This window comes from Hyperolius riggenbachi, chromosome 5 (assembly GCF_040937935.1).
Source record: "Hyperolius riggenbachi isolate aHypRig1 chromosome 5, aHypRig1.pri, whole genome shotgun sequence".
Taxonomy (NCBI): domain Eukaryota; kingdom Metazoa; phylum Chordata; class Amphibia; order Anura; family Hyperoliidae; genus Hyperolius; species Hyperolius riggenbachi.
Window position 1 is genome coordinate 422274629 of NC_090650.1, and position 27054 is coordinate 422301682.

Below are 27054 nucleotides of genomic sequence, written 5' to 3' on the forward strand. Positions count from 1 at the left end.
TATTTTACATAGATAGCAACCAAACTTTTTTTTTTAACTCTTCCCGTACTGCAAAATAATGAGACTCTTTTCTTTGCTGCTAATGTTGTACTTCTTAGCTGTACTACGCAAACTATTCATTGTATCATAAGATTTTTCTCTTCGGTGTCACGTTAAGGACAAAGGGAAAGAAATCAAGCAAGGAACAAAAATATCTCTTGAAATGTACAGTTTAGGTTTAGATGATGCGTGATTGGATGCCGCCCTAGTTTCCTCTTCTCCCATAAACTAGCGAGCGTGTCCGCCGGCTTCCTCTCTGTACCGGTGAGCCGCCGTCCCCGCCTTGTACGATGTCTCTCATCGGCCTCTGCTCCTCGCTGCTCTCCTCCGAGCTGGCGCTGTCAGACTGCAGGCCAATGGATCGGTCAGACTTGTCCTCCTCGCTGCCATCCCTGCACAGCGGCTGCTGCTCCCCCTGGCACTTCCTCCTGCTCAGACTGCGCAGGGTGGCGTTAAGCGGCGCGGTCGCCATGCACTCCGCCGCAACCTTGTCACAGGCACACAACAGCCTATCACAAATGCTCCAGCCGACACCTGGTTGTGGGGGGAAACAGACAATGAGGAACTGCAGTGAAAATAATGTAATAAAAAAGTGCTTCATTTTTACAATAATTATGTATTAAGTAGCTTCAATGACCGGCACCACACAAAGAGTGTTATAGCTCAATCAATTTATTCTGCCATCCAATCGCAACGACAGACTGCTGTTTCGACCATATCCTGGCCTTTGTCAAGTTGCAGATAACATGTTATCTGCAACTTGACAAAGGCCAGGATATGGTCGAAACAGCAGTCTGTCGTTGCGATTGGATGGCAGAATAAATTGATTGAGCTATAACACTCTTTGTGTGGTGCCGGTCATTGAAGCTACTTATCACTGTGACCCCTTGGTACAGGGGTGGGACCGTGGCACACTTCAACTATAGAAGCCAGCATCGGTGCTCCTGGGTCTGTGTTTCTTCAATAATTATGTATAAATGATTTAGTCAGTGTTTGCCCATTGTAAAATCTTTCCTCTCCCTGATTTACATTCTGACACTTACCATATGGTGACATTTTTACTGCTGGCAGGTGAAGTAGATACTGCTTGCTTTTTTGGCAGTTGGAAAAAGCTGTAAACAGCTATTTCCCACAATGCAATGAGGTTCACAAACTGGAAACTGTCAGCACCATGGTCTTGACATCACACTGTGGGAGGGGTTTCACCACAATATCAGTCATATAGACCCCCTGATGATCCGTTTGTGAAAAAGGAAAAGATTTCTCATGTAAAAGGGGGTATCAGCTGCTGATTGGGATGAAGTTCAATTCTTGGTTATGGTTTCTCTTTAAAGTGGAAGATACAACAGGTTTTCCTAAAGCAGAAAGGTAAATAGATTTTCTCCACTGCCAATAGCCCAGCTTCCACACAGATCCATTGACTTCAGAAGCATCTGCATACAGGGCCGGATTTTTGGAAAGGCCACAAAGGCCCAGGCCTTGGGTAGCTACAGCCCAAGGGGTGGCTGGACTTGCTACTTATGAAAGAGAAGGCTGCAAATGGAGAGCAACACATGAAAATGGGAAACTGAAAGGACAACTGTAAAGAGAGGTATGTGGAGGCTGCCATATTTATTCCATTTTAAGCAATACCAGTTGCCTGGCAGCCCTGCTGATCCTCTGTCTCTAATACTTTTAGCCATACACCCTGAGCAAGCATGCCATAAATATATATGCAGTAAATGAATGTGATAGCCTCTTGCGTCAGTTGTCTATTAAGGCGACTAGATATGTGACACCTGAAGACGTGGACACAGTAAGGGGGAATGTTGTGCACTAGTAATGGCCATGTCTAGGAGAACTCATGGAGAAGCATGTGATTTCTTTGATCAGCTGATAGATTTGCAAAGCTCTGATTTGCTGGGATCACACCCTGCTTTAGCACATGATCACGACTAGTAGAGATGGCCCGAACAGTTCACAAATGAGCAGTATTCTGAGAACTTCCGCTGTTCACATTCACAGCGAACAGTGAACATTTGGCATGTTCGACCCGCCCCCTATACATCATCATTGAGCTAAACTTTGACCCCTTACCTCACAATCAGCAGACACATGGCAGCAAATCAGCTAGCACCCCCTCCTGGAACCCCCCCCCCCAATCTCCCTATCAAAAAGCAGTTGTGGTGGCCATATTGGATCAATTCTCTGCTGGCTGCTGACTGTTAGTGAGAGTAGGGTCAGACTTGCTGCAGATAGGTAGGGAAAGCATTAGCTAGGCCTGTGTTCCTGTTCCTCAGCAGTGAAAGCACCCCAAACAGCCCTTTTGAGGGGCTGGCTAGCACATCGGTCTCCTGCAGGGCCGGGCCGAGGCAGAGGCGAGAGAGGCTCCAGCCTCAGGGCGCAGTGTAGGAGGGGGCGTACAACTCACTCAGCTATCATTCCCCTATTGTGTTTGAAGCAGAGAGAAATAAGAAAAGGGGATACATGGCAGTGACTGCAAGCCAGATAACTAGAGATTAAGGTGTTGGGGGCCTTGGGGCGCCTCTTAGTCTGATAGCAATCAGTGTGTGACGGCTGGGGTGGGAGGGATGGAGGGGAGCGCTTTGGTGTCTCAGCCTTGGGAGCTGGAGGACCGGCTCTGGTCTCCTGTGTTTTTGTGTGTGTGACAATCCACAGCCCACTGACACCCAGAGCTGTGTGCACACTACTGCTGTTGTTGTTGCCTCATTAAGTTGCACGTTAAGATAACCACTCCAGTGCATTATTATGTCACTGTATTCTGATAGTACTATTGCATTTCTCTGTGTGTGACACTCCACAGCCCACTGACACCCAGAGCTGTGCATTTCTGGCCTTTAGGGATTAAAACCCGACTTTGCGTCAACTCCGTAATTTCCGTAATGTTTGGTGGGACTTTTGGCATGGATCCCCCTCCAGCATGCCACAGTCCAGGTGTTAGACCCATTGAAACAACGTTTCCATCACTTTTGTTTGTAGGTTTTAAAATTCGCCTGCCTTTTGAAGTCTGTGGCGGTTCGCCTGTTAGAGAATATTTGCGGAAATTCATGTTTGCCATTCACGAACAGAAAATTTGATTTTCGCGACATCTCTAATGACTAGCAAATCAGGGCGCTTGACCAAACCGATTGCATGCTTCTCCGTGAGTTCTCCTAGACATGACCAACACTACTGTGGACCAGGCAGCACAAAGGTAATTATCCTTACAATTCTGGCATACAAGCAGGGGCGTAACTAGAGGGGAGCAACACCTGCGATCACAGGGGGCCCAGAGTTGTGGGCGGCCCCAACTACTAACTTTCCCTTCCTCCAATACAGGGGACTACACGTCACATCAGGTGTTTTTGTGGCTACACTTGTTATTTGTGTGAAGAACGTGATAGCCACCAGGGATGCTCAAATTCGGATTCGGGAGATGCCCGGATAGATGCAATCCGGATATCTCACAGTAATGCTGCGCGGGGGGGCGAGGGGTCAAGCTACCTCTCTGATGTCTTCTTCGCTTGTCCCTCGGTGCCTCCCACGATGCAGTCCATGCGCATCACTTTACTACAAACACTTCCTCCTTCAACCCGGAAGGTGGAAGTGTTTGTAGTCACGTGACCGCTGCGTGGACCGCATCGTGGGAGGCGCCGAGGGACAAGTGAAGAAGACGTCAGAGAGGTAAGCTTGACCCCCCGCACAGCATTACTGGGAGATATCCGGATTGCAACTATCCGGGTATCTTTCGAATCCGAATTTGAGCATGCCTGATAGCCACACTTGTTTTATGACCCTTGTGAGATGGGCCCCCAGGCTGTGAGGACACCAAGGGGAGGCAAGGAGAGGGGTGTGACCATTGGGGGGCCTCATCAAAGTTTCGCTGGGCAGCCCTATGAATTGTTGTAGTTACGCCACTGCATACAAGTGAACCTCACATGAATAGTACGGTTATCCAGGTACTTTGAACAATTGAGATTGCATCAATGGTCAAAGCGGCTATAAGAAGGACTTGATACAGTCAACCTCTGAGGAAGCGGCGGAGAGGTGGAGAAATGTGCAACGGACATAAAGGGCTTGATGTTTTATTGATGAATGGTTGTTATAATTATTTCACGCAAACTGGATGTAACTATGCTGTATTTTAAAATATATGTAAGGGACTGTGTATCCGGGATGGTCAATGAGACGCAAATAATTCTGAGTGGCAGAACGATGCAAATTTGTGCAGCTTGTAAATGGACCAAACAAAATCCTACCTCTACTTCACTTGATTGGTCCATTTTCAAGTTGCGCACATTGGCGTAAAAAAAAAGAGCATAATTCTGCATCAACTTAAATTAGAATTATTTGTACCTCATTGACCATTCTGTATAGTGTGTTCCCTGTAAAAACATGAATGCAACAAAAGGGAACAGTGGCATTGCGCACCATTGTGAGCATTGGGTCGCATACAGTGAAGCATACAGGCAATGAAAAGCATGCTTCACTGCCACTGTTAACAGGCATTATGTGGTAACGTACTGCATGCTAGAGATGGCCCGAACGGTTCGCCCGCGAACTTTGGGTGGTTCGCCAGCGAAGGCGAACTTTTGCGGAAGTTCGGTTCACCCCCATAATGCTCCATTAGGGTCAACTTTCACCCTCTACATCACAGTCAGCAGGCACATTGTAGCCAATCAGACTACACTCAGCCCTGGAGCCCCACCCCCCCCTATTAAAGGCAGGGTTCTCCGGCCGTTTTACTCACTCGTCTGCCTACAGTAATTAGTGAAGGGACAGCTGCTGACAGACTCTGCTAGGGAAAGCTTAGTGAGGCTCTTGTAGGCTTGTTAGCTTGCTCCTTGCTGATTGTTATTCCTTATATAGCAACCCACAACAACTTTCTCCCTCTCTCCCCCGGAGAAGGATCTTGTCTTCCAGGGATTTGTACGATGTCAAAAGCACGCTCACATACATTGGCCAGGAATCGAACCCAGGTCAACTGCTTGGAGGGCAGCTATGCTCACCACTATACCACCAACACTACAGGCTGGCCTGGGAAGGATGAAAAGCTAGGTGGCCATGCAACCATTCCTGCTAACCTAAAGCTTACTTGTGTCTTACAACACATTGGCTTAAGACTTTACCAAATCCAATGCTCCAATATGGGGAAGCTTCTCTGTTTGCTGTTTTTTTTTAAGTTCACTCATCTCTTCAACTACAAGAAAGGTCCAGGAGTAGTCTTAGCTACCGTAATATCTATGTGTCACGGATGGTTGCGGGCGCTGTCACGGACGGTTGCGGGGCCGCAGACGTGTCCTGGAACCGCCCGTGAAGAAAACGCAATCGCACTCGATTCTCTGCATCGATTGCGCTTCAGATCACTAGAATCTGGATTGATTGTGTAGGAGCAGCTGAGTCTTTTCTCAGCAGAGAGATAGCATCAGCTTAACTGCAGGATGGCCTTTTTGATATGCTAATGAGCCTGGGCCAGACCTGTGTCCAAGAGGATGTTTGTTCTCAATTACCTCCATTTGATGGTCCTTTTCATACAGGGAGATCCCAGGAAGCTAGACACAGCTTGACACCAGCCAGCCTGGCTCCAGCCTTACCAGGAAGAAATGAATGTGCTATATAATCTTTTGCCCATTTACAGAATACAATAAATAGGGTAGTTATGAGAGCATCATTGGATCCGTAGGGTCATGCTGAATCTCTTGATACCAGTCGAGAGGGGTGCCGGGCCCCTACAACCCAGGTATGAATCTTCTCAGGAACCTGATCCGCTGCACTAGCCGTGTCTGATGTCATATTAATCTGTATTTTCCAACAAGTATGAAGCTGTTACCCCCCTAAAAATAACATGTATGGTTCAGGAGTTACAGCATTTCATAAGTTTAGCCCTCAAATCTCTCAGAGGGAATGAACTGTCATTTGTTGGTAACTCAGAGGGGCCGGCATTGCCACACCCCCAAACCAGCTTCATCAAAAGCACATGGCCAGCAGGCGGGCATCAGTCCTCCCAATTCCATCTCCCTGAGAGCACCTGGCCAGCCAGAGGACACAGGGCTGGCGGCCATCTTTTCTAAGCTGAAGCAAAGGACACATGGCTAGCGGCCATCTTGATTGGCCATCTTCTGTAACCTAGAACAAAGAATTCTGCTGAACTTGAAATCAAGGACTTGATGATTTTCCCACAAAAGGACATATTTCCACAAACCCTAAGTATTTTCTCCCTTTTATTTTTTATACTGGCTATTACTGTTTTAATAATTGTTGATTTTAATAATTGTCTGTATATATTAATTATTTATATTGCTTTCAATAAACCGACGCTATCGTCAGTTGTTGTTCTAGCTACCCTACTATTCAGCACGCACACAACTGAACCAGACCTCTGAAGAGACGTTACTATTGTTTGTTGTTGGCTAGACAGAATACAGCGTGTTTTAACCGTTTTTATTCGCAGGACCAGTCAGTCAGTAAATCGGGTCCACTGGCCCATACCAGTGGTGGTGGCAGATACCCTGGAATCGTGTGTACGTTGTAATTACCCATATCTCACAGGCTCCCTTCTGGTTTGTCTGCGGTTTGTCCCAACGGTTCCTGCGCATTGACTGCGACCAGAGTTCGCACGATCCGTGTGCTGGCACCGTTTGGAAGGCCATTTGCGGTCTGACCACCAGGGCTCCTGTGACACTATGTTACGGGCCCTTATTACACTTTCTCTTACAGGGCTATGGAAACAGTTTTGCCCATGCGATAAAACAAGGTGCAAAAATGAAATCATGCCTAGCAGAGGATGGTTTCGATCCATCAACCTCTGGGTTATGGGCCCAGCACACTTCCGCTGCGCCACTCTGCTTACATTTGTATACAATCTTCAAGTTTAAGAAGGGTACATTAGTTGAAATAGTTACACTACAAGCTACGTTACAGCAAGGCCCTAATGACACCTTCTCTTAAGGGGCTATGTAAGCAGACTGCAGAGTGATGCAGCAGGAGTGTGTGGAGCCCATAACCCAGAGGTTGATGGATCAAAACCATCCTCTGCTAGGCATGATTGCATTTTTGCACCTCGCTTTATCGCATGGGCAAAATGGTTTCCATAGCCCTGTAAGAGGAAGTGTAATAAGGGCCCGTAACATAGATATTACAGTAGCTAAGACTACTCCTGGGCCTTTCTTGTAGTTGAAGAGATGAGTGAACTGTGACACCACACTTCAAAAAAAAAAAAAACAGCAAACAGAGAAGCTTCCCCATATTGGAGCAATGGATTTGGTAAAGTCTTAAGCCAATGTGTTGTAAGACACAAGTAAGCTTTAGGTTAGCAGGAATGGTTGCATGGCCACCTAGCTTTTCATCCTTCCCAGGCCAGCCTGTAGTGTTGGTGGTATAGTGGTGAGCATAGCTGCCCTCCAAGCAGTTGACCTGGGTTCAATTCCTGGCCAATGTATGTGAGCGTGCTTTTGACATCCTACAAATCCCTGGAAGACAAGATCCTCCTCCTCCGAGGGAGAAAGGGAGGGAGAATTACACTCCCTGATTGATGTATACATATGCAGTAGTGTAGGCCTGCAATTTAGCATTGAATGTGATTTCTGCCCTTAAAACACTGCTTTGTGTGAAAAAAAAAAAATTTTCTAGGACTTTTGACGTCTATCCCACTCCGCCATGCCTCCCTCCAGGTGTTTGATGCCTTGAAACATCTTTTCCATCACTTTTCTGGCCAGCATAATTTTTTAAGTTTGCCTCCCTATTGAAGTCTATGGCGGTTCGCGAACGTTCGCAAGTTTGCGAACGTTTACGGAGGTTCGCAAATCGGGTTCGCAAACCTAAAAAACGGAGAATCGGGCCATCTCTATTGCATGCAAGGTGTTTGGATGCTGTAGTCCATTGCAGAGGTGTAACTACAGGAGAGCATCCCCTGTTACCGCAGGGGGGCCCAGAGCTGTATGGGGGCCCCAAATACTACTTCCCTTCCTCCCATACAGGAGTCCATCCTTCAGATCAGGTGGTTTTGTGGCTACACTTGTTATGGGTGTGAAAATCATGATGGCCACACTTGTTTTAGGACCCTTGTGAGATGGGCTCCCCCAGGCTGATGGGAGGGTGGAGTTAAGTGCAAGGGAAGGGATGTGACAATTTGGGGGTCCATGATTTATAGTTAGGCCCCTGGTCCATTGGATTACATTGCATACACTCTGAACATTGCATAGACTTAGTAATGCAGTGCAATTTCATGTGTTAAAATCAGGGCCGGTTCTCTCATGAAGCAAGGTGAAACATTTGCATCAGGCGCAGAGATTACAGGGGCAGCATGTTTGTACTGTGTTTACACCAACAGCATGCAGTCAGAGTAGGAGGAGAGACGAGGTGAAGAGGTCATCATTGGGGAAAAGCAGCTTGTTGTGCTGTGTGAGGAGTCTGACAGTGAGTGAGGAGGGGGAGGCAGGAGAGCATCATTGGGGAAAAGCAGCTTGTTGTGCTGTGTGAGGAGTCTGACAGTGAGTGAGGAGGGGGGAGGAGGGGAGCAGCAGTGTCTCATTTGGTGGCACTGCTGTCCTGACTGAGGTGGAATGGAGTGGCTGAGGGTGAGTGGTTTGTTTGTCACAGACTCACCGCCAGCCAGTGTGCTATTGTGTTGAGCTGCAGCATGTCACGTGAGAACATTAGATGAAGCAGAGTAAATTGTTGGGTGCTGTGTGATCATTCCAAATCGGGGGTTGGGGGAATCCTCACAAGTCTGCCTCAGGCAGCAAAAAGTCTAGAACCGCCCTGGTTAAAATGCCTCGGTTACATCGCACTGCAGCGCTGCACTCAGACTCAAAGATGTACTTAAAAAAAGCAAATATTTCTCAAATAATGCGAAGCAGCTCACATGTTGGCTTGAAGTCTATGCACACCACCTCCGACCTCACATTCTTGTCTGGATTGCAGCCGATTTTCCTAAGGTGTTCCAAGCAGCACTTGTGGGCGAAACAGCAACTGAGGGCGAAAAAAATATATATACATTCTTATCAGTTTAAAGAGGCCCTGTAGTGACATTTAGAAGAATGCAGTAAATTATTCAGGATACCCACTTTTACAGTAATGCTCAGAAACACTGCTGTATATTAGTATATAGTCCCGCCCTCCCAGTGATGCTTAGCCTAGGCTGCTTAGCTATGCAGAACTCTCCTCCCAGAGCATTCTGGGAGACCAGGCATTGTTTTCATTGGCTTCAGAATTCTCAGTAAGCAAACATTCCGCAGAGCTGCACCCGACAGGATTAAATATGTCACCACCTTTCAGAATATAAATAAAATTGGACCGTTTGCTTCTTTGTAGAACACGGCAAGTTCTATTACTGTTAAATAGCTTTGACCCCTTCCATAAATAATACCTATCAGACAAACTATTAAAACCACACTTTAAATTATGCAGGTCCCCTTGTGACCCCAAAACAGATCTAAGACCTCCAGGCATGGATTCCTCAAGGTCTTAGGGCCAGATTTCTGGGAAGGTCACAAAGGCCTATGCCTTGGACGTTCCGAACCTCTGTGTGTATGTGTAAGGGGGGAGGGGCAACTGGATATTGAATAGGGGTTTCTTCATATGGTGGAGGAGTCTGCAAATTGAAAAAAGAGGTTGAAAAAAGAGGTTGCAAATGGGGAACAGCACATAGAAGAAGGACGCTACTGCAGAAGAGAGCTGTAAATGACAGATGGGCTGCTGTGCATGGATGTTTCAAATGGATGAATTGGCTGCACAAGGAATGGGAGGACACTGCTGCACAAGGGAGGGTGGCAACAAGAAAGTTGTCCTAGCACTAAAAGTATAAATCCGGCCTTGAAAGATCTCCTGTGGTATCTGGCACCAAAACTTTAGCAGCAGATCCGTTTAGTTCTGTCAGCTGTGAGGTGGGGTCTCCTAGGATTGGACATACCACAGATGCTCAGATTGTTGAGTTCTGGGGAATCTGGCGGCCAAGGAGAATGTAATTCATTAGGTCAGACCACCTTCTTCCATGGGTCGAGGGTCCAGTTCTGACACTCGTATACTTATTGTTGAAACTTTTTGTAGTGGACAAGAGTCAGCATGGTCACTCTGACTAGTCTGTGCTAACCTATACATACCAGGAACACCACACAGAATGTGCTATTTTGGAAATGCTCTAGCCCAGTAACTCTAGCCCAGTAATTTAAACATCTTAATGTGTCCCTTGTCATAATTATGCATTGTCCTGCAACATGTGTGTGGCCAGCAGGGCCATGAGATGAGGAACACAGAATACAGTAGCCAAGGGTAATAGAGATGTGGTTAATTAGCAATGAATATAGACTGAGTGGGTAGATGGATCCATGAGTTTGAAGAGATGAGCTTCAAGACTCTGAAGGTGTTAACTGTAGGAGAAAGCCAGATAGAACAAGGAAAGGAGTTCTCGAGAGGAGGACTAGAAGAAGTCTTGGGGATGGCCATGGGTAGAGTACTTATACTCAACGTACTTGTCCATTAAATCTTTGGGCCTTCCTCTTCCTTCGTGTCCACAGTAGCAACCGTACACTTCAAACACTTCGGGGCAGCGGCCAGTCAAGCAGTATAACATCTCCCCGAGCAGCGGTAGCTCCATCTTGACACTCCCATCCTCTTTCAGCTGCTGGTAGTGGAATCGGTCACACACTTTAGGGACAAAACAAAAAAATGTTACGTCATCTTTCTTAACCACTTCCCGACCGCCGTATTGACAATTGGCGGCCGGGAAGTGGACCCCGCAAGGACCGCCGTATTGACAAATGGCGGCGGTCCTTGTAGGGGCATGGGCGGAGCGATCGCGTCATCCGTGAAGCGATCCTCCGCCGCCGCCTGGCTCCGCTCACCCGCCGCAACATCCCGCCGGCCATACGGAAGCGCCGGCGGAATGTTAACCCGACGATCGCCGCATACAAAGTGTATAATACACTTTGTAATGTTTGCAGTTGGCTGATGGTGTAATGGTTAAGGGCTCTGCCTCTGACACAGGTTCGAATCTCGGCTGTGCCTGTTCAGTAAGCCAGCACTAATTCAGTAGGAGACCTTTGACAAGTCTGACTTACATTGGTACTGCCAATAGAGCGCGCCCCAGTGGCTGCTGCTCTGCTCTGGCGCTTTGAGTCCACAAGGAGAAAAGCGCAATATAAATGTTATTTGTCTTGTCTACAAAGTGTATTATACAGGCTGCCTCCTGCCCTGGTGGTCCCAGTGTCCGAGGGACCACCAGGGCAGGCTGCAGCCACCCTAGTCTGCACCAAGCACACTGATTTCCCCCCCCCCCCTGCCCCCTGATCGTCCACAGCACCCCTAACCTGCCCCTTGCGGGCAATCTGATCACCCACCCACACCAATAGATCGCCCGCAGATCCGACATCAGATCACCACCCAAGCGCAGTGTTTACATCTATTGTCTCCTCTAAACACCCACTAATTACCCATCAATCACCCCCTATCACCACCTGTCACTGTTACCCATCAGATCACACCCTAATCTGCCCCTTGCGGGCACCCAATCACCCGCCTACACGCTCAGATGGCCCTCAGACCCCCCTTTATCAATTCGCCAGGGCATTATTTACATCTGTCCTTCCCTGTAATAACCCACTGATCACCCATCAATCACCCCCTGTCACTGCCACCCATCAATCACCCCCTGTCACTGCCACCCATCAATCAGCCCCTAACCTGCCCCTTGCAGGCAATCTGATCACCCACCCACACCAATAGATCGCCCGCAGATCCGACATCAGATCACCTCCCAAGTGTAGTGTTTACATCTGTTCTCTCCTCCAAACACCCACTAATTACCCATCAATCACCCCCTGTCCCTGCTACCCATCAGATTAGACCCCTATCTGCCCCTAGGGCACTCAATCACCCGCCCATACCCTCAGAACGCCCTCAGACCCCAGCCCTGATCACCTCGCCAGTGCATTGCTTGCATCTATTCCCCCCTCTAATCACACCTTGAGACACCCATCAATCACCTCCTGTCACCCCCTAGCACACCTACCCATCAGATCAGGCCCTAATTTGCCCCGTGTGGGCTCCTGATCACTCGGCCAAACCCTCAGATCCCCCTCAGACCCCCTTACGATCACCTCCCCAGTGCATTGATTGCATCTATTTTCCCCTCTAACCACCCCCTGAGACACCCATCAATCACCTCCTGTCACCCCCTAGCACTCCTATCCATCAGATCAGGCCCAATACAACATGTCATCTAAAAGGCACCCTGCTTATGACTGGTTCCACAAAATTCGCCCCCCTCATAGACCACCTGTCATCAAAATTTTCAGATGCTTATACCCCTGAACAGTCATTTTGAGACATTTGGTTTCCAGACTACTCACGGTTTAGGGCCCCTAAAATGCCAGGGCAGTATAGGAACCCCACAAGTGAACCCATTTTAGAAAGAAGACACCCCAAGGTATTCCGTTAGGAGTATGACGAGTTCATAGAAGATTTTATTTTTTGTCAAAAGTTAGCGGAAATTGATTTTTATTGGGTTTTTTTTCCACAAAGTGTCATTTTTCACTAACTTTTGACAAAAAATAAAATCTTCTATGAACTCACCATACTCCTAACGGAATACCTTGGGGTGTCTTCTTTCTAAAATGGGGTCACTTGTGGGGTTCCTATACTGCCCTGGCATTTTAGGGGCCCTAAACCGTGAGGAGTAGTCTACAAAACAAATGCCTCAAAATGACCTGTGAATAGGACGTTGGGCCCCTTAGCGCACCTAGGCTGCAAAAAAGTGTCACACATGTGGTATCGCCGTACTCATTAGAAGTAGTATAATGTGTTTTGGGGTGTATTTTTAATCTCTCTGTAAATGGACAATTGTGTGTAAAAAAAATCAAAAGATTGTCATTTACAGAGATATTTCTCCCACCCAGCATGGGTATGTGTAAAAATACACCACAAAACACATTATACTACTTCTCCTGAGTACGGCGGTACCACATGTGTGGCACTTTTTTACACCCTAAGTGCGCTAAGGGGCCCAAAGTCCAATGAGTACCTTTAGGATTTCACAGGTCATTTTGCGACATTGTTGGTTTCAAGACTACTCCTCACGGTTTAGGGCCCCTAAAATGCCAGGGCAGTATAGGAACCCCACAAATGACCCCATTCTAGAAAGAAGACACCCAAAGGTATTCCGTTAGGAGTATGGTGAGTTCATAGAAGATTTTATTTTTTGTCACAAGTTAGCGGAAAATGACACTTTGTGAAAAAAAAAACAATTAAAATCAATTTCCGCTAACTTGTGACAAAAATAAAATCTTCTATGAACTCACCATACTCCTAACGGAATACCTTGGGGTGTCTTCTTTCTAAAATGGGGTCATTAGTGGGGTTCTTATATTGCCCTGGCATTTTAGGGGCCCTAAACCGTGAGAAGTAGTCTTGAAACAAAAAGGACCTGTGAAATTCTAAAGGTACTCATTGGACTTTGGGCCCCTTAGCGCAGTTAGGGTGCAAAAAAGTGCCACACATGTGGTATCGCCGTACTCGGGAGAAGTAGTACAATATGTTTTGGGGTGTATTTTTACACATACCCATGCTGGGTGGGAGAAATATCTCTGTAAATGGACAACTGTGTGTAAAAAAAATCAAAAGATTGTCATTTACAGAGATATTTCTCCCACCCAGCATGGGTATGTGTAAAAATACACCCCAAAACACATTATACTACTTCTCCTGAGTACGGCGATACCACATGTGTGGCACTTTTTTGCACCCTAACTGCGCTAAGGGGCCCAAAGTCCAATGAGTACCTTTAGGATTTCACAGGTCATTTTGCGGCATTTGATTTCCAGACTACTCCTCATGGTTTAGGGCCCCTAAAATGCCAGGGCAGTATAGGAACCCCACAAATGGCCCCATTTTAGAAAGAAGACACCCCAAGGTATTCTGTTAGGACTATGGTGAGTTCATAGAAGATTTTATTTTTTGTCACAAGTTAGTGGAAAGTGACACTTTGTGAAAAAAAACAATACAAATCAATTTCCGCTAACTTGTGACAAAAATTAAAATCTTCTATGAACTCACCATACTCCTAACGGAATACCTTGGGGTGTCTTCTTTCTAAAATGGGGTCATTTGCAGGGTTCCTATACTGCCCTGGCATTTTAGGGGCCCTAAACCGTGAGGAGTAGTCTGGAAATCAAATTCCGCAAAATTACCTGTGAAATCCTAAAGGTACTCATTGGACTTTGGGCCCCTTAGCACAGTTAAGGTGCAAAAAAGTGCCACAAATGTGGTATCGCCGTACTCGGGAGAAGTAGTACAACGTGTTTTGGGGTGTATTTTTACACATACCCATGCTGGGTGGGAGAAATCTCTCTGTAAATGGACAATTGTGTGTAAAAAAAAATAAAAAATTGTCATTTACAGAGATATTTCTCCCACCGAGCATGGGTATGTGTAAAAATACACCTCAAAACACATTGTACTACTTCTCCTGAGTACAGCAATACACATGTGTGGCACTTTTTTGCAGCCTAACTGCGCTAAGGGGTCCAAAGTCCAATGAGCACCTTTAGGCTTTACAGGGGTGCTTACAATTAGGCACCCCCAAAAATGCCAGGACAGTAAACACACCCCACAAATGACCCCATTTTGGAAAGTAGACACTTCAAGGTATTCAGAGAGGGGCATAGTGAGTCCGTGGCAGATTTCATTCTTTTTGTCGCAAGTTAGAAGAAATGGAAACTTTTTTTTTTTTTTTTTTTTTTTGTCACAGTGTCATTTTCCGCTTACTTGTGACAAAAAATAATATCTTCTATGAACTCACTATGCCTCTCAGTGAATACTTTTGGGTGTCTTCTTTCCAAAATGGAGTCATTTGGGGGTTATTTATACTATCCTGGAATTCTAGCCCCTCATGAAACATGACAGGGGGTCAGAAAAGTCATAGATGCTTGAAAATGGGAAAATTCACTTTTTGCACCATAGTTTGTAAACGCTATAACTTTTACCCAAACCAATAAATATACACTGAATGGGTTTTTTTTTATCAAAAACATGTTTGTCCACATTTTTTGCGCTGCATGTATACAGAAATTTTACTTTATTTAAAAAATGTCAGCACAGAAAGCTAAAAAAATCATTTTTTTGCCAAAATTCATGTCTTTTTTGATGAATATAATAAAAAGTAAAAATCGCAGCAGCAATCAAATAGCACCAAAAGAAAGCTTTATTAGTGACAAGAAAAGGAGCCAAAATTCATTTAGGTGGTAGGTTGTATGAGCGAGCAATAAACCGTGAAAGCTGCAGTGGTCTGAATGGAAAAAAAGTGCCTGGTCCTTAAGGGGGTTAAAGCCCACGGTCCTCAAGTGGTTAAAAAGATCCTGTAGAAGTTGGCAATAAAGTAAACTGGTAGCAGTAATCACCAGCACAGACTGCAGAGGGAGATACTGGTTGCTTGACAGCTGGAAACAGCTGTTATTTCCCACAATGCAACAAGGTTCACAGACAGGTATCACACTGTGGAAGGGGTTTCACAAGAGCAGCAATACAGAACCCCTTGATAATCTATTCGAGAAAAGGCAAAGCTTTCTCATGGATATGGAAATTGACATATTTATTTCCTTTTAAATTGTTTTGCTGTCCTGCTCATCCTCCAGTTTGGTCAAATACGTCTTCGACCTTCTTCAGGAAGTCTTCAGAAGTATGTGTTCCTGACTACTTCCAAAAACGAGTGGATCCATACTGCGCATGCGCTAGTCCAGGCCCGCACATGCGCCCATCTTAGAAGTAGTCAGGGGGACACCAGTGCATCTGAAGACTGCCCAGGAGTTCTGAAGGTGCAGAACTTGACCGGGGGACAGCACAGGAACAAGGGCACAGAGCGAGGACCAGGAAGGCTTTATGGGATCCAGAGCTTCTTCTATCCAGAGGTGAGTAGCTCACTCATTTTATTTATTTATTTATTTATTTTGCACTGCTTCAGCATTGCCTTAAAATGGTAGGCAAGCGTGAACTATTCCTATTCATTCAGGGGCATATCTGGGTAATATAGAGCCTATGGCAAACACTGAAATTGCGCCCCCCCCCCCCCCCCTCCATCAGAGTCCCCTTTCCCTCTAAAAACAGCATCCTTTTTACTGTAGATGTGTTATAGCTGCCTGTGTCTTTTGGCTTGGGATATCTAAGCTAAGTGCACCCTACATACTAAGTTAAGTAGCCATGTTCCCCAGATAACAGAATTAATCTGATATGAGGTCTAAGTAAAGGGGAGACATGGGGGCAGGAATAGGGTGCAACACAGGGGCAGGCATGGCGCCCTTGGTGCTATGGCGCCCGTGGCATGAGCCATGCCTGCACCCCTCTAGATACGCCTCTGTATTCATTGTCTGAGTAAAGCTGGGTGTATGTTCCACAAAGAGCACCCTCAAGACTGTGCGCTGAGGCTTCTTTCACATTTGAGAACGCATGCAGGAGCCATTCTCCTGCACACGTTATGGTCTGCAGCGTGTCGTCGGGATGTTGCAGTGTGACTCAATCAGCAATGGTAGTTATTCATTCACCCGACGGGAAAACTCCGTCTCCGGACGATTAAAAGCTCCTGGATGCGTCGAACCGCAACACACCAAAACGGAGTGTCAGATGTGAAAAATAAAATGAAAGTCTACGGACTTTTATTTTATCTTGGTTAAGGCAAAGTATTGACTTTGCGTTAAAACGCAGAGAACCGCCAGATGTGAAAGAGCCCTTGCCCCCAGTGATGATCGTAATTAGCTAATTACAATTGTGCTAAATTTAACGTTATTTTTCGCAAATACGCCTATACGTAATTATGATTTGTAAATTCAATTGATTTCATTTAGTGTTTCGTAATTTCGCCTAAAATTTCACACAATTTTCGCGTAATTTCGTTCTGATTTTGGCAGTGAATAGCAACGCCCCCATACATGGTAGTGACACCAAAATTGCTACATATGTTAAAGGGAAGGTCCAAACAATAAAAAAAAATCCACTTACCTGGGGCTTCCTCCAGCCCCTGGTTGCCGTCCTGTGCCCTCGCTGCAGCTCAAATGGCTCCCGGTGTCCTGCGCTGCAGAAGCTGACCTCGCTAGGTCGGCTTCCGGGTCGGCTTCTTCTGTGCTCCACGGCGCGGGTCACATCATGGTCCGGCTGACGTCATCAGGTCTGTACTGCGCAGGCGCAGCAGTTCTGCGCCTGCACAGTACAGACCAGATGACGTCGGCCGAACCACGTGACCCGCACGTGGAGTGAAAATGAAGCTTACCCGGAAGCCGATCTGGCGAGCCGAGGTCGGCTTCTGCAAGGCAGGACACCGGGAGCTACTTGAGCTGCGGCGAGGGCACAGGACGGCAGCCAGGGGCTGGAGGAAGCCCCAGGTAAGTGGATTTTGTTTTTGTTTTTTATTGCTTGGTTGTTTCCTTTAAACAGAATAGTGGGTACAAGTCAGAAAAAGAATTTTCCAAAAAGACCTTGTAGTTTTTGAGAAAATCGATTTTAAAAATGCAAAGAAAAAATGGTTTTTAAACTCAGAAAAATTACAGTTTAAAAACCATTTTCTTTGCATTTTTAAAATCGATTCTCACAAAAAACCCATTTTCTCAAAAACTAAAAAGTCTTTTTGAAAAATGTTTTTTTTTTGTCTTGTACCCACTATTCTGCTTAACATATTTAGCAGTTTTGGTAGCAATGGCTAAAGTCAGCACGAAATTATGCGACATTTTGCGAAAGTTACACAAAAATTTACGCAAAATTATTAAATATTGCTATTACATACGAAATTAATTATGATTTTCTTTGAAATTTCGCATTACGATTATGATGCATAATTGCGAATTTCGATGCGAAATTTCATATATCCAAAATTTCGGCCCACCACTTCCTGCCCCAGCCCTGCCATCACACACAGCAAATAAGGGCACAGCTTGGAGTTTTAGCCTGTTTCAGAACTTTCAGAACTACTAAGCCACCCTCTGCACCCATGAAGGACAAGGGAGCGCACTACATTGGTTGAGAAGGTGAGCCACTCAAACTTCCTCATCCTTGGCAGTGTTGATGATCGAAATTCAGAACATCATTCCAAATTCTCCCAAGCATCACACTTCAGCACCATTCAACATCAGAGGAAGTTCACTTATGCTTCACGACACGTTTCATGTTACTCTGATACTTCCTTCCTCGGCTTTGAAAGGAGGAAGTATCGGAGTGAAACGCACCATGAAGTGCAAGTAAATGAACTTCCCCTGACCATGTCTGCAGATTCGGTGCTGAATAACTGAAGTGTGTTGAGGTCAAACCAAAACAAACCAACACCAATCTTTGGTATCCCTAGAAATTTGCTGAAAATGCTGAAAGTTACCCACCAACAGGGGCATGGCAATAGCTCCATAGCAGCTGCTATGGAGCCCTGGAGCATAGGGGGCCCAGGAGATAGTTAAAGTGGTCTGAAACTCTAACATAACATTCAATAAAAATGTGTTTTTCTACTTTGTATTATTCATACAGTTATCATATTTGCTTTTGTGCAAAAATAATATTGTCTGTCTACAAATAACAAGTTTCCAAAGTGTAGTTTTTTTTTGCCCTGAAACCTGCCATTGCATTTTATTCCAACTGTTTTTTATTATATATTAAAATCTTCTTTTGAGTTGTTCTGAACTGTGTGTGTACCTGAGGCAGAGACCGCTTCTCAGGCCTGGTGCACACCAAAACCCGCTAGCAGATCCGCAAAATGCTAGCAGATTTTGAAACGCTTTTTGTCATTTTTCTGTAGCGTTTCAGCTAGCATTTTGCAGTTTTGTGAAGCGTTTTTGGTGTAGTAGATTTCAGATATTGTTACAGTAAAGCTGTTACTGACCAGCTTATGTAACAAAAACGCCTGCAAAACCGCTCTGAACTGCCGTTTTTCAGAGCGGTTTGCGTTTTTCCTATACTTAACATTGAGGCAGAAACGCATCCACAATCCAAAAAATGCCTCACCCCGGGAGTATGCGTTTCAGCAAAACGTCTCCCGCTCTGGTGTGCACACCCCATTGAGATACATTGACCAAGCGTATCCGCAGCTGCAAGCGGCTGCAGAAACGCTGAAAAAGCCGCTCGGTGTGCACCAGCCCTCAGAGAGTGTTTTATACTTGTTACACACAATGTAACAACACTGGAATGTAAACAAAGATACTGTTATCTCCAGTTTGGATGCGGATTTGAAGCTGACTAGCTGGACAAAGTGCTTTGTGTAACCATTTCTGTGATGATCTGCAAAAAAAAAATGTCTGGGATAGTAGCTTTAAAGTTGTGAGCATATCTTTTAGAGCAACGTGGAAATGCTGACTTTCAGACCACTTTAAGGAATTCACCATTAACTTTCTTGTGTTTCTCCACATTCTGACTTTGTCTCAGTGCTCATTAACTATGTGCAGTGTTGATTGCATGAGAATGCAAATTGCCCAATTAACTCATCCATAGGGTACAGACAGGTGGCATTGCATAAAAGTGCCTACATATGAGGACCCCATGAAAGTTTTGCAATGGGGCCCTATAATCTCTAGCTTTGCCACTGCCCACCAACATTGGACCTGCTAATATAAGTGCCAAAATGAAGCCATTCTCATTTTCCTGCCTTTGGTAGATTATCCACCATCCTCCCTGCTTCGGGCAACTCATTTCTGAGTAAATTCCTGGCCTCCCGTTTCTGCACATTGCAGATTAGTGCGTTATCTCGGACCAGCTGCCAATTAAGCACATTTATGAAGCACACAGGCTCCCCAAGGCTCTCATCCTGACAGTGACAAGAGTGTATCCCATCCTCCTGTGTCCCCTTTGCTCACCTTGCTTGGAAATAAGTCTGTCCTCGGCTATATTTAGAGTGCGGTGAATTTACAGGGAACGGTAATGTCAATGTGACACTTGAGTCGTCATACGGGATGACAGCCACATCTGGACTCCCCCCTAAGGCTCCGGTGCTCCGCAGCTGCTGGCTTGGCATTGAATCTTAGAGGACTGCCAGGAATTAGTCTTCTCTGCCGATACCACTGTATGAATTCATTCATTTTCATCGTACTGGGCCGGCCCCTTTCATCCTGATTTAAAAACTTCTTGCTTTTGTCTTCAGAATGTCTGAAGGAACACTGAAAATCGAAGCCTGTCAGAGCTTACGGGGGTTTTTCCAATGAGTCTTGTAGGGACCAAGAATAACTATGCGAGAAGTAGAGAGAGACCGGGGGCCCAATGGTGCAGCATCGTTTGGTATAAAGGTGGCCACACACGATACAATAAAATGATCCAATTTTACAGCAATTCAATAAATATGATCGGATCTCCCGAAAAATCGAAAGCTTTTTTTTTTTTTTTTATTCGACTGAAAAATCCCTTTTTTTTTTTCAATTTTTATCGATCCAGAATGCTGGAAATTTTTCTTCAATTTTTCTAAAGATTGTATGGTGTGTGTTAGATTGTCAGTTTATTAATATACACACCCTAGCAATTTTCTCAGAGTTTCCAATCTTTTTTTTATTATAGCTGGGGAAAGATTGAACATAGGTGTGTGGTACATTGGTCATATTTATTAAATGTTACAATCAGTCAGAAAAATTGATTGCAATCCTTAAATTGAACAGATATTTAAAAAAATTGTATGGTGTGCATGCACTTTAAGAAGGATAATAGTATATAGATATATACTCACAACGGTGTCTTGCAATTCCTGCAGCCACCGCATAGGCCTGCAGGAAATTAACAGTCCCCACTCGGTACTCCAGGTCCTGCTAGATACTGGATGGTCGCTCTCCTGTAGTAGGATAGACTTTCCAGAAAAACTGCAAAGCTATTACCTCCAAAGGAGGTCTGACTGGTAATGGGTAGGATGGAGGCGCCCAATGTGTGTTTTATTTCAGAGTTTCTTTAACAAATTATAAATAAAAATGAGAGAGGTAATTGCTTACCTCTCCAGATGATATAGACACCAGTTCTAGAAATTTTTTTTTTTAAAAAGCATTCTGACAACGCGTTTCACGGGTCATAGCCCGCTTCCTCGGGTCAATACAAAACGCCTTGATAGCATTGGGGATAGAGTGTAGGCACCACTAATACCGTATATACTCGCATACAAGCCGAATCTTTGACCCCAAAAAAGTGCCCCAAAAGTGGGGGTCCCGGCTTATATGCGAGTCAACTTGTGTAGTATGTGTGTGCTCATGCCGCCCGATGTGTCTGTGCCCCCCCCCTCATTTGCAACATCGTAAGTAGGGAGACAGGATGACTGCTGACCTGCTAACTGCCTGGTTATGCTGGCTTCAGTGGCGGGGAGAGCAGCGGCATCATGTGCATCCATTAGTACACTGAGTGCCAGAGATCCGCTTGCCTTTTTTTGCACATCGGCTCAGTTCCGGGGATCCCCTTGCCTTTCTGTGCGCACTTAGTTCACTCAGTTCCGGGGATCCCCTTGCCTCTCTATCCGCAAGGCTTTGTACGCGTCATGTGTCAGGAATCCCCCTGCCTCTTTGTCCACATCCTTGTGTCTCAAATCTATGAGGACATCTAGTGGTGTCTTAAAACATAGTGAGCGGGACGGATCGGCAAGGGGATCCTGACACATGACGCACGCAGACACAGCCGTGTGGAGAAAGCAGCAAAGGGGATCCCCGGCAAATGACTCGTACAGAGCCATGTGAACAGAGCGGAAAGGGGATCCCCGGCAAATGACTCGGACACAGCCATGTGGACACAGTGCCAAGGGGATCCCCGGCAAATGTCGCGGACACAGCCATGCGGAGAGAGCGGCAAGGGGATCCCAGGCACATGACAAAGTGTACAAATGATGCAGACAGAGGCAAGAGGATCCCAGCTAGGTGCTGCTGAGCTGACAAACGATGCGGATGGAGAGGTAAATTGCACATGATGCTGCTGCTCTCTCCTTCACCTAAGCTACCATAACCAGGCAGCAAGCAGGTCGGCAGTCATCCTATCACCTTACTCACGATTTTGCATTAACACATGCTGCTATAGGGAGGGTTGTTTCCTCATACTGGGGACATATAGGGAGAGGAGCTACTTAATACTGGGGGAACATCTGGCATTTATACTGTGAGGGGGGCTACACTTGGGGGAGTAATATGCGGGTCAATCACTTTTTCCTGGTTTCTGAGGGAAAAGTTGGGGGGTCGGCTTATATGCGGGCCGGCTTATATGCGAGTATATACAGTAGATAAATAATATGTCAGAGCAGAGGAAGTGAATGCTGTGTTGTCCCACGGAAGCCAATCAGGCTCTGGCCTGCTACGGAAAAGGAAATCTGGATTTTGAACGTCCAAGCGGATTTTCACATTGTTGTGCAAAATGTTCTCCATTAAGGCTGATTTATTATTGAAAGGATGGGATAGCCCATAGATTCAGTGGGCAGGACTTTAATTGCGGCAGTAGTCATAGCAACCATAGCGGCTACTATGGGGCACTGCGCTGCTTTAATACTAAACTTAGTACTTGAAATACATATAGAAAACTATACATTTCATTTAAAAAAATGTAAATGAAAAAACACAATATGCTTATGTAATAATAAACAGCCATTTTCCAACAGAATTAAAGTGCACCCGACACGATGTGTGACATGGTGAGATAAACATGTGTATGTAGAGTGCAAGGCATATTAACCACTTGAGGACCGCGGTGTTAAACCCCCCTAGTGACCAGGCCACTTTTTAATAATTAGGCCACTGCAGCTTTAAAGTGAACCTCCAGACTAAAAATCGACTCAGCAGCACTGAAAAGGCCTGGTGTTTCTTTAACCATTTCACAGCATCAGAACTTTGTTTCTCTTATACAAGCCTCATTTTTTGCCCGGGCAGTTTTCCCCTTATGTTGTGCAAAGCATGATGGGATTTCTGATGTTGTTGCTCTCGTTCAGCTGTTTTGGTGCAATTTTTTTTTTTTACATTTTGAATTTGACATTTGAAGCCTAGCGTGTGCAGCTGGGAGGGGTTATCAGGACACAGGACAGTTGGAACTGTGTCTCATGCTCCCTATCACCTCCTTTTAACCAAAAAGATGGCTGCCCCCATGAAATCAAACATTTGCCTGTTCTTTTAAAACAGAGTGGGTAAAAGATTATATTACCTATCTATTCTAATTAACATAACTAATTTAACTTAATAACAGTATGTTTGTTTAGGCTGAAGTTCCCCTTAAAGACCTCGCTGCAGGGCCGTAAAACCTAGCACACAAGTGATCTCCCCCTTTTCTGCCCACCAACAGAGATTTCAGTTGGTGGGCTATGATTGCTCCCCCAATGTTTATTTATTTATTTTTTAAATCATTTATTTGTTTATTTTTTTCAATAAATTTAGCTTTTTTTTTTAATTCTCCCTCCCTCTTCCGCCAGCCAATCAGCATGATCAGCTGTCATAGGCTTCAGCCTATGACAGCGGATCACTTCTCTGTCGCCCAGGTGGACAGCCGTGTCACACTTAGATCACAGCGCTGTACAGAGTAAATGGACGGCGTTTTGCACCGTCATACAAGCGGGGATCGGCGTGCACAATCCCCTGCAATCTCCGCCCATAACACTTCACGCCAATTAGTGTGAAGTGGTCCTGGGGCTGCCACCTCGTTCACGTCAATCAGCGTGGAGCGGTCGGCAAGAAGTTAATAACCAGGATGTTTTTACTTGTTTTATTTTGCTGCCTGAAAGAGTTAATTTCTAAGCATGGAAGTGACAGCTTCTGTCGTGTCGGTACCTTGTCTGGAATTTAGTAAACATATAGGGAATATAGACACGTATAGTGAATATAGTAAACATCACTGATAAGCAAATTACAGCTATGAAAGTTTTCCTGGCAGAGTACAGCTTCTGAGGGCAGGGGAGAGATAAAGTACAAGAACTATTGACCTTTTTCTAACTCTGGGACACTTAATAGGCTGCCACTGATAAGAGACAGTAAAACATTCAACCTACTTTATAATTGTTCATAAAAGGAAAACCCTGGAATACTTTGAAAAGTCATTTTTAGGAGTAGAAGGATGAATATAATTGTTTAACTCATCAGTTTTTTTTTGTTTTTTTTTATACCTCAGGTACACCTTAAAGAGAAACCATGACCAAGAATTGAACTTCATCCCAATCAGTAGCTGATACCCCCTTTTACATGAGAAATCTTTTCCTTTTCACAAACGGATCATCAGGAGACTCTGTATGGCTGATATTGTGGTGGAACCCCTCCCACAGGAAACTGTGAGGACCATGGTTCTGGCAGTTTCCTGTCTGTGAACCCCTGTTGCATTGTGGGAAATAGCTGTTTACAGCTGTTTCCAACTGCCAAAAAAGCAAGCAGCATCTCCTCCCAGTGACATCACCTGCCAGCAGTAAAAATGTCACCATGTGATAAATGTCAGAATGTAAATCAGGGAGAGGAAAGATTTAACAATGGTCAAACACTGAATAAATCATTTATGCATAATTATTGTGAAAATGAAGCTTTTTTTTTTTTTTACTACATTATTTTCACTGGAGTTCCTCTTTAAGTTAATGTTAAAATGAATTAAATGAAAAATAAAGATTTTGCTTTTGACATCTGCTCACCTTGCTCGATGGTTTCGCCAACCTCGTTCTCGGTCACCAGGGACACCAGGGAATTGAATGTACTTTCCTCCGCTATCTTGAAGCCTGACCCTGTGAATCGAAGTTCGCATAATGAATTACAATGTCCTTCGGAGTCTATGGCAGAAGTCATTTGATTATTTCATTCCCCAAATATACATTTTTATGAAGTTGTAAAACAGTTACTCTTAAAATACAAAATTCAATAGTCCCACACCTCAGGGATATATTTCAAGCACAGCTTTGGTTAAAGTCTACCTATACTTACCCTGCCTACTTACCTTTCCTGGCATCCAGTCAAAGTATTTAGATGAAAATCATGATAGAAAAAAAATGTATGCTTCTCTGTTAACATTGATTTTTCTGCTGCAGCCCCTCCCCCTGTTTCAGGAGTGTAAGTGTCATGGAAGTGGATAGCCTAAAGTTCTGGATTTTCCCTGCCCATTCCAATGTTGTAACACTACCAACCTACCCCTACCCCCATGTGACCACATTCCCATTCTACCCCTTTTTCATGTGACCTCTCTTCAACATGCTCCTCCCCATGTGACCACACTCCCAACCTACCCCTCTGCCTTGCGACCACACTGCCAACTTGTCCCTCTCCCATGTGACCACACTTCCAACCTGCTGCTTCTCATGTGACTTCACTGCCAACTTGCCTCTCTCCAGTGTTGCTACACTCCCAACACTCCCATTTTTTTTATGTGAGACACTGCCATATTATGCGTATTTTATGGGAGACACTGCCACATTATGTGTACTTTATGGGAGACACTGCCACATTATGTGTATTTTACAAGAAACACTGTGGCATTATGTGTATTTTACGGGAAACGCTGCACATTGTATGTATTTTATGGGAGACACTGCCACATTATGTGTACTTTATGGGAGACACTGCCACATTATGTGTACTTTATGGGAGACACTGCCACATTATGTGTATTTTACAAGAAACACTGTGGCATTATGTGTATTTTACGGGAAACGCTGTGCATTATGTGTATTTTATGGGAAATGCTACCGCATTATGTGTATTTTATGGGAAATGCTACCGCATTATGTGTATTTTATGGGAAACGCTGCCGCATTATGTGTATTTTACGGGAAACGCTGTGCATTATGTGTATTTTATGGGAAATGCTACCGCATTATGTGTATTTTATGGTAAATGCTACCGCATTATGTGTATTTTATGGGAAACGCTGCCGCATTATGTGTATTTTATGGGAAACAATGCCACATTATGTGTATTTTATGGGAAACTCTGCCACATTATGTGTACTTTATGGGGAACACTGTGGCATTATGTGTATTTTATGAGAACCGCTGCACATTATGTGTATTTTATGGGAAACGCTGCACATTATGTGTATTTTATGGGACATACTGCTGCATTATGTGTATTTTATGGGAAACGCTGCACACAAAGTGTATTTTATAGGAAGTGATGCCACATTATGTGTATTTTGTGGCAAAACTGACACATTATTTGCATTTTCTAAGGAAAAGTTGCCAAATGATGTATATTTTGGAGTACGGCTGAGCGCTGGGAGAATATTTTGTTTTAAACCAGCGCTGTCCAACTGGCGGCCCCCGGGCTGCATCCGGCCCACCAAGCCTCTTGCTGCGGCCCACCAGCCGCTGGCTCTCTCTAAGGTCCCAGAAGCTGCGCAGACTCAAAGCAGCAGCGCAGTGGAGCGATCTTAGCCCATGCTGGGCTGGCTGTAGCGCTGTGCTGGGATGATGCGGAGTGATACGCACTCCAACCGCATCACCCAGGAACTCATTACAGGCTGGCTCAGCGTGAGGCGGGAGATTTAGCCACCGGAGATGCTGCGAACGTGAGGAGATAAGCGCTGGGGGAGTCATCTGCCAGGTGAGTTGATTATATTGATATTTACCGGTTCCTGGCCACATAAATGTATATTAGAGGGTGGGGGGGCCAGAAAAAGGGAAGGGGGGGGGCAACGCTGCCAATCTAAAGGCAGTTTGTGGGGACTTGTGCTACCAATCTAAATGCAGTTTGTGGGGACTTGTGCTGCCAATTTTATTGCATTTTGAGGGGATTTGTGCTGCTAATCTGATTGCATTTAGAGGGGACTTGTGCGGCCAAACTGATTGTATTTTGTGGGGACAGGTGCTGCCAATCTTATTGCATTTTGTGGGGACAGGTGCTGCTGATCTTATTGCATTTTGTGGGGACAGGTGCTGCCAATCTGATTACAGTTTGTGGGGACAGGTGCTGCCAATCTGATTACAGTTTGTGGGGACAGGTGCTGCCAATCTGATTACAGTTTGTGGGGACAGGTGCTGCCAATCTGATTGCATTTTGTGGGGAAATATGCTTTCACTCAAATTGCAGTTTGTGGGGAAACTGCAGCTATTTTTATTTTTCTTGGGGGGGGGGGGTAAATCGCCCATAGTAAGTGCTGTGACTCACTGAGATCTTTCTGGCAGCT

At 45.2% G+C, this 27054-nt stretch overlaps 1 protein-coding gene across 1 annotated transcript in view; it reads right to left on the reverse strand.

The window, feature by feature from the left end:
- Positions 1-203: 203 nt before the first annotated feature.
- The window catches only part of LOC137519461 (uncharacterized), a 200065-nt gene continuing 173214 nt past the window's right edge, over positions 204-27054 (reverse strand). Inside the window, exons 19-22 of the mRNA XM_068238415.1 lie at positions 24572-24661; positions 10488-10662; positions 8882-8988; positions 204-573 (exon numbers count right to left, since the gene is read on the reverse strand). Of these exons, the coding sequence (XP_068094516.1) occupies positions 245-573; positions 8882-8988; positions 10488-10662; positions 24572-24661 (701 nt within the window). The 3' untranslated portion in view covers positions 204-244. The remainder of the gene's footprint in view (positions 574-8881; positions 8989-10487; positions 10663-24571; positions 24662-27054) is intronic.